A 9,161-nucleotide genomic window follows, 5' to 3' on the forward strand; every position below is an offset into this window, starting at 1 on the left:
GCTGCATTGACAATGTTAAGAAATAAAATTACTCACGATGCTAATGACATTTTGTCCAACCACGGAACGGTTTTAAATTTTGATGCTATTCTAGCACGATTAGATTTCGCTTACGCCGACAAGCGACCAGCTCATATAATTGAGCAAGAAATGAGTATTTTGCGTCAAGGCAATTACTCCATAATCGAATTTTATAATAAGGTTAATGAGAAATTAACATTGCTAATTAACAAAACGATAATGACTTACGGATCAGATAGTGCCGTAACTAAAGAATTTAATGCTAAAAATAGGCGGGATGCCTTACGCACATTTATAACGGGGCTAAACGGAAACTTAGCAAACATTTTATTTTCACTATCGCCAAGCGACTTACCAAATGCTTTAGCAAAAGCACAAGAATTAGAATCCAACAATATGCGAGCAGCATTCGCATTACAATTTGGAAAAAACTATTCAAATCCTAACAATAACAACAGGCAACATAACCAAAACAATTTAGAAAAAAAGGCCACATGGAAGTACACAACAGAATGTGCAGCCACCGACTAAGACACAGCGCATTAATAATATTAAGGAGCATCACTTTTTAGGCCAAAATTAACTCTGCCATATATTTTTCTAAATGACAGGGTTACTGGTCAAAACTTTAAAATATTAATAGATATGGGAGCAACTAGTTGCTATATTAAATCAGGAATATACAAAAATAAAACAAAACAAAAACATACAAAAGAGAGTAAAAACAATTAATGGCCTTTCGATAATACGCTACTATCACATTATTACATGCGAAATTGAAAATTTGGAAGCAGACCTATTAATAGGATACAAATTTTTGAACGACATTAATGCTGTGATTAACGTGGAAAAAAAGAAATTAATATTAAATAATGAAAAAAAACAACCGCCTTGTACAACTCAGAGTTAAGAATCGTCAAACGTCAAACAAAACTGCTGACAGCAAGTTAAAGTTGAGAAATATCGTATAAACATTCTCATCAAAACTGCTGACAGCAATAAGTGCACAAACATATATTGTATTCACAGTTTATGGGAAATTTCATATGTGGCAACTTTGCCCGATATTTGACATTTAAACTGTGAACGCACAATTAGTGTTTTTGTTTCCTGGTAAAGTGGCAACTTTGATCAGCTGACTATTCGCGTTTAGAAAAAATGGAAAGCAACACAGAAATACAGAAGGTAAACGCAATTCGCAATATTTTTAAATATAAATATGAAAAATATAATTGTTCTATTGCAGGTTGTACATAAGCGTGTTCGAAAGGCTCCCTACAGAAAGTGGACCGACAACGAAAATGAAAGTTTAATCAACTTTTTGAGGGACAACAGGCCACTAGAGAAACCAACGGCCCAACATTATTATAAAAGATTTTTGAACCAAACTGGCAGCGACTTGCATTGGACTCTGGTGCGTTGCAAGGTAAAAAACTTAAGATTGCAGTACACCAAGGCCAAGTCCTGGCAAAATGCAACGGGAAGTGGCACCATGGATAATTGTGACACTACCAAAAGTAGGTTCTACACATCATAAATTTTTAAATGTATATATCCTACAAATACACTTCATTTTTAGACGCGATCGTAAGGATGTGTCCCCGGTACGATGACTTAGAAGACATTTTTGGCTATAGGGAGCTCACTTCAAACTGCCTTGTATTGGATACCGAGGACATTGCATGTACTGGTTCACCAGAAGTTGCCACGTCCTCTGATATAATCGTCGAGGAAATCGTGGCATTACCCGAGCCTCTGGTCACCCCTTCTACGTCAAAGGCTGTCCGAAAGGGTATATATTCGCGTACAGCCCTATCAGACGTTCTCGATGTACACTCCAGCTTATTGGATGCAAAAAAAGACAGAATCGAGAAGGAATTAAGATGAGGGAAAATGAATTAATGCGTTTGATAAAATTATATGCAGCTGGTAAGCAGTAAGTTCGAAGAACATCTGTTCTAATAGGTAATTTAGCCACGTGTTTCTTATAATACAAGAATAGAATATATCGGACAATTGAAAATTTAGTGATTATTGCGAAATGGAGAAAGAAAATATTTTGGAATACAAAGTAATAGCTGGTTTGAGGAGAACCAGCAAACTTCTGTATGTTGCAAAAGAGGAGCAAATATATAGATTCCAAACAAGCAAAGGCGGCATTAAATATTACTATTGCTACAACAAAAATTGCAAAATTGGTGTGACAGTTGATTTTAGTAACACTAAATACTGTCGCAAGATTGGTAAATTATATGCCCATCAGCATGGTCCACAAACTGAATTATTAAAAAAATTAGAAGCAATAAATAATATTAAAAAGGAAGTGGAAGAAGCTCCATTAAAACGAACAAGCACGCGTGAAATTTTTGATAACAGTTGTAAAAAATTTAAAGAAGCGTCGCACTCATTAAAATATGGTACGATGCGAAGACAGTTATTTAATATTAAACAAAAAACATTTCCAAAAACGCCAAAGGATTTTGAAGAAATCATTAAAGTATTAGGAAATGAAAAAGTTTATAAGCAGTTTGGGATTTCGCGTTTTGAGAAGGATGAGAGCACTTTCTATATTGATACAGTGATCACAACCAATTTTTCCTATTCCATATTTGTGTCACCTACAATTACGAATTCTTTGCGTTCCAAAAACTTATCTGAGCCTATATAATCGATGCGACATTTAATGTGATTCAGCTTCTCATTATTCACATCATCCTTGCAGACCATGTAAGTAATCTATGTGTAGCTATTGCGTAAAAAAATATAATTATTTATTTTTGCTTCTAGGCTTATTCTTTTACATACGCTTTAATGTCTAAAAAGTCGCAGGAAACATATACACATCTTTTTCAATATATCAAGTCAAACATTCTAGACTTGCATCCTCACACTGTCGTCAGTGATTTTTAAATAAGTATGCGCAATGCATTTAAAATTGTCTTTCCAACTTCAAAAATGGTTGGATGCTGGTTTCATTTTACAAACGCTTTACGGCGAAAAGCGTCAAAAATACCGAATTTTGTCAATAAACTCAACAAAGATAAAGACGCTAAACGAGTATTTAACAAATTCCTTTATTTACCGTTATTGAAACCAATAGATGTGACAAAAGCTTATGAAATTTTAGTAACCGAAGCAATGGATTACTTCAAACCGTTTATAAAATATTTCAATTCACAGTGGATGAAAAAGGTATTGCAATACATATCTAATTCTAACTACGTATTTTGAATAGCGTTTTCTTTTTATTAATTAAAGGTAAAGCCCGTCAACTTTTCAGTTTATAAAGAACCAATTAGAACGACTAACTCTGCGGAAGGTTTACACAGCCGGCTCTATATGAAAATAACCAAACATGGAAATTTTTAAAAATTTTTAGAAATGTTGTGTGACCTTGATGAAGTGAAATCAACTGATTATATGAAATCAATATCAGGTTTAGTTTCATTATGCAAGAAAAAATCTTCTTGCCTCTTTCAAAAAAGCGATATATTCATTAAACAACATTTAAATCACTTGAAAATGAAAAAAATTTCTTTAAATGAAATTTTAATTCAGTTTTCGAACATGACCAATATAACGGGTTGTAAAAATTTTTTAAACGAAATCGACAGTTCGATAGCGAGGCAAGTGATGACGACGAAAATGCCGAAAGTTTAAGCGAAGATGAAACTCGAAACCGTGTTTTTTGCGTTATATGATGCCAACGAGAACGGCAACTTTTGTTTGTCCCGTGCAAACATTTTAAAGTTTGCCAACAATGTTTTGGAAATATGAAGCAGCAGGCAAATGATCACCATATAAAAACGTTATGTCCAATTTGCCGAGCAGTTATAAGAGACTCCTTTCCAATATACGGTTAGACTTTTCTGTTAATGTTTAATAAAATAAAGATATGGTTACTTAATATTTCACAATTTATTCGATATAACTATTTAAAAGGAAAAATGTGAGTTTATCAGGATAGTTTGGCGGGTCTGTGATTACTCTCCTTCGCGCCCCGCCGTCCGCGCCGATCTTAGCAAATATGAGTTTTATAAAGAATAAAATGATTATTAATAAACTGAACGGCTAGCCGCACAGTACGGAAAATTAGCCGGAGTTTTTTATTCAAACGAAAAATATGTAATTTCTGATAAATTACATATAATATCGTAATTCGCGCGACCCAAAAGTGCTGACGTAGCGTCTGCATTGAATGCAAGTTAACGATAGCCTCCGCATAGAAACCTTAGCATAACTGTAAACAAAATTGAATCTTTGTACTCCGCAATTACACTGCCTCATAAACTAGAAACATAATTCACTTTTCTGATTATTTAAGAATTCGATACGCTTTTTCCGTTCTGTATCCAAAAATCCATATCGCTCGCCCTCACACGAAGGCATAACAATAACAATCATAAATAAACCACTTAACATTCCGTTGGAATTTGATGTCACAGCTAAAAATGTAATTCAACACTTTGTTCTGGACTCAATCAAGCTGATGCTTACACTTCAGATCTAACCTTAAGTAAACAAAACTAAATTGTATAAATACTAGTATTTTAGAAATAAAGAATTGATTTGTATCTTACAATCCAGAGTAACCACAAGCGTTTTTATTTAATCCGCGCGTTCGCGGATGTAAAATATATATTTTTTTTTAAATTCCCTCGTTACGGGAATTAATTGGCGCCCAACGTGGGGCACGAATCAAAAAGTGCCTAATAAAGTTTAAATTTATTAAAAATATAAAAAGTCGAGTTATTAAAAATTGTGAAAAATTGTAAAAATTAAAAGTATAAAAAATCGCGTTATTAAAAATTGTGAAAAAATGTAAAATTAAAAGTATAAAAAATCGCGTTATTAAAAATTGTGAAATTAAAAAAATTGCGTTATTAAAAATTGTAAAATTAAAAGTATAAAAAATCAAGTAAAAACTAAAATAAGAAAGTGATAAACTTTTTAATGACCAAAAAAGTGTAAGAGAAAAACTTTCAATAAAAAATAACTGCTTGGGTAAGAACATTTAACGAAATGACAATCGCAAGATAAAAAAAAAAAGAAAACAAGAAATTTTTTTAAATAATCTATTAGAAAAATAACAGTGACCAAAAAAAGTGTAAGTGAAAAACTTCCACTCAAAAAATAACTGTCAAAGAGTGACTTAAAAGTGCAACAGAATAACAGCCAAGCAACAGGGGTAACAACATCAGCGGACGTGTCAACAGTAGTAGCAGCAGGCATAAAGGAAACAGCAGTAACACCAACAGCATCATCAGCAGAAATTTTAAAAGAGACAGCAGAATATATTTGTAAGTTAAAATTAAAATATTCTTGTATATTACAAATGGGAAATAGCCCAAGCATTAAATATAAAAAATTGTCATATTGCGATTTTTGTAAGGGCGATCACGAAATTAGGAAATGTCCTAAACTAAAAAAATAAAGAAATAAAAAACTATAACTAATGGTTTGTACAACCAATAAATTAAATAATTAAAAGCTGCGATTCACCACCCAACCCTCCAGAGAATTATAAAAAATTAATTCAACCAAATTTTTTTTTTAATTAAAACAATAATTAAAGGCTCGATCACCCATATAATAAAAATATATTAAAACCGCGATTCACCACCGCAAGGGGGACCCTCCGGTTTATAACAATTTAAAATTCTCTGCGATTCACCACCCAAGGGACCCTCCAGAGAATTATAAAAAATTAATTCAACCAAAATTTTTTTAAATTAAAACAATAATTAAAGGCTCGATCAACCATATAATAAAAATATATTGAAACCGCGATTCACCACCGCAAGGGGGACCCTCCGGTTTATAACAAAGCTTAATTCTGCGATTCTGAACTCCAGACCCTCCAGAATAAAAAAGCATCTCTTCCTAGAAGGGATAAAATAAAAAAATTAAAAAGAAAAACCAGAAATTTAAAAATTAGACAAAATGGCTAACGGAGACGCTTTGACCGTAGACCTAATAACTCGCCTTATTGCTGACAGCAACATAGCATTACGTGAGGAAGTAGAGCAACTACGCTCACAAATAACAGTCAATACCACTAGTGCAACTGACTTTTTAACACAGACGATAGACGACAATATAGCTTGCCTAGAATCATTAGATGTAGTTAAATCTGTACCTGAATTTACTGGTAGGATTAATTCATATGTTAGTTGGAGAGAGGCTGCGCTTAACGCTATGAGCCTATACGTGAGGGGCAGTAGGAAGTACTTTGCCGCACTCACAATACTAAGAAATAAAATAACGCATGATGCATATGATGCATTATGAAAAATTATAAAATTAATAATTTAAAAATTAAAAGGTTTTGTTTGAAATTTTAAGAAATTTTAAAAGTAGGAATAATTTATATTTTTACATGACACTGCTGAATGAGCGCAACAGAGATGAATGATCACATGTAATGTTGGCAACACCCTGCGTGATGCTGACAAGCAGCAACCAACTTCACATCTCAAGGAGTAGCGACAGTTGGCGATTACAATTGGCAAAAGACAGTTAGCGAAGAAGTTGGCAAACGCAGCTGATCATATATTTTTCAATTCATTCATTCATTTTTCAATTAATTGTAACTTAATTAATGGCAGGGATTCCTGTCGCCGCCACTACCAGTTCTTCTGGAGACGAAACTACGTTTAGCCAGCTTGACAAATTGGATTTAGGATCTTATGCTAATTCAAAACAAAAAATTTATGATGAACTAAAATATGCGTTATTGAAAAAACCCTGGGTACCAGAGACATCTTACAAATTCCCAATCACAGACGACAAAAAACATTTGAAATTTCAGCACAAATGGTTCGATCAATTCTCCTGGCTGGTCTATACCTTAAAAAAACCTGAAGGTGCTTTGTGCAAGATTTGCGTTTTATTTGCAGCTGAATGTGCTGGGAAGGATGCACACCAAAAACTGAGCTTATTGGTTGTGAAACCATAAAACAAGTGGAAAGACGCGATCGCGGATTTTAAGCGGCATGAGCAAAGCAAGTATCATCAAGAATGCACATTATTTGGTTATAATTTTATAAGCGTATATGAAAAAAAAAAACAAATAGATATAAGGAGTCAACTAGACATCGCGCGATCCGCTAATATTGCCAAAAATAGGAAAAAACTGGTTCCCATTGTTGAAACCATTAAGCTGTGTGGACGACAAGAATTATCATTAGGAGGAACTTGCGATTTCGGATGTATTAAATTCAATGAGTCTGAACCAGATATTAATGATGGTAATTTTCAAGCTATATTACGTATGCGTCATAAATGTGGCGATATAGATTTGAAGCAACATGATGAAACTTTGCAGTTAAATGCTACTTATTATAGTCCAACTATACAAAATGAATTGATTTCCGTTTGTGGTGAAATAATTCAAAAACAACTGGTGACGGCCATTAATAATGCTAAGAGTTTTTCCTTGGTGGCTGACGAAACAACGGATATATCACGACAGGAACAAATGTCCATCTGTACACCGAGCTCCACAACAATGTTTATATCGTACGAGAAGATTTTCTTACATTTGTTGCTGTTGAAAGCACAACAGGAGCTTCTTTGGCTCAAACAATTCTGGAAAGTTTACACAATATGCAAATTGACTGTAATTATTTAGTTGGACAAGGCTACGATGGTGCTGCAAGCATGAAAGGCAATGCGAATGGTGTGCAATAATCCGAGAAAAATATCCTGAAGCTCTCTATGTGCACTGCAGCTCTCATTCGCTAAATTTAGCTTTGTGTCACTCATGCCAAATTCAACCCATCAGAAATGCAATTGGCATTATAAAATCAATAGCGCTCTTTTTGAAATCCTCCGCCAAACGAACAAATTGTTTAACAGAATATATTGAACAAAATATGCCAGAAACAAAATGGAGAACATTAATGCGCGAGACTCGATGGGTTTAAAACCATGATGGGCTGCTGAGGTTTAAAGAGATTTTTAAAGCGACTGTTGGTGCATAAGAAGAATTAAGTGGTAATAGCGATTGCGATACTTCATCAAAAGCATATTATTTTATAAGATCAATATCAACTAGGGAGTTCGTGACAAGCTTGTGCTGCCTAAATTGTATATTTGCATATACCTTACCATTATGCAAAACTCTTCAAACAACTTCATGCGACTTAGCGGCTGCTGTACAGCACGTCGATTTCATTATAAACAATTTTAAAAATATGCGTACAAACTCAGAAACAGAGTTCGTAGATATTTTTAAAGATGCTGTGAACTTGCTTGAGTTTCTTGGTGAAACAATAGCGTTGCCTCGAATAACTGGGCGACAGCAAAACCGCGCAAACATAGTTGAAAAAGATCCAAAAACTACTACCGAATAATCATTTTACTTCCACTTTTACATAATTTCATTAACCAATTAAAACTAAGATTTGAAAAGCATAATGTAACAGTGACACAACTTTACAAACTGTGTACAAGTGTGTAAAGGCTGGCACAGCATTTCAAGAAAACACCTTTTCATTTTATGAAAGTTTTTTAAAAGACATTTACATTAAGTCTGAATTGCTGCTTTGGCAAACAAAATGGCGCAACGAACCCGAAATAAACATGCCTAATTTAGCAATAGAATCGCTTGAAGCCTGCAATAAAGATTTATTTCCAAATGTGCATTTTCTTTTAAAAATTTTGGTGACTTTGCCAGTTACTACATGCTCTTCCGAGCGGTCTTTTTCAACTATGAAGAGGTTAAAGACGTACCTCAGAAACTCAGCAAGCACGGAAAGAATAAATGGTTTGGCATTGATGTCGGTTCATCACCGTATAAAGCCAACAAAAGAAGTTATTGACATATTTGCTGCGAAAAAAGCTCGCCGATTAAATTTAATTGTATAAATACATATACATATATTACATATGTATAATATGTGTTTTTAACAATTTACAGGTGTAGATTAAAATATGTATGTACATAATAAATGAAATATTTTTAGTTTTTTTTTATTTTATGATTTTTTAATATATTTTTTAAGATGTATAAGTATGTATTATATGTAAATAATCACTGTAAAGCCTGAATAAAGATATGTACATATGTAATTTGAATTTGAAATGTTTTTTTAGTTAATCCAAAGAAAAGAAAACAGAAACCTCAAACTGGCGCA

At 33.4% G+C, this 9,161-nt stretch overlaps 1 protein-coding gene across 1 annotated transcript; it reads left to right on the top strand.

Moving 5' to 3' along the window:
• The first annotated feature begins 1,071 nt into the window (after positions 1 to 1,071).
• On the top strand, positions 1,072 to 2,111 carry LOC125777771 (uncharacterized). Its single transcript, XM_049453322.1, has 3 exons — positions 1,072 to 1,206; positions 1,268 to 1,538; positions 1,601 to 2,111. The coding sequence occupies exons 1-3, from the start codon at positions 1,180 to 1,182 to the stop codon at positions 1,906 to 1,908; spliced, it is 606 nt and encodes a 201-aa protein (XP_049309279.1). The 5' UTR covers positions 1,072 to 1,179; the 3' UTR covers positions 1,909 to 2,111.
• The last annotated feature ends 7,050 nt before the right edge of the window (positions 2,112 to 9,161 follow it).

The sequence above is a fragment of the Bactrocera dorsalis genome, chromosome 3, assembly GCF_023373825.1.
Source record: "Bactrocera dorsalis isolate Fly_Bdor chromosome 3, ASM2337382v1, whole genome shotgun sequence".
NCBI classification, from domain to species: Eukaryota; Metazoa; Arthropoda; class Insecta; order Diptera; family Tephritidae; genus Bactrocera; species Bactrocera dorsalis.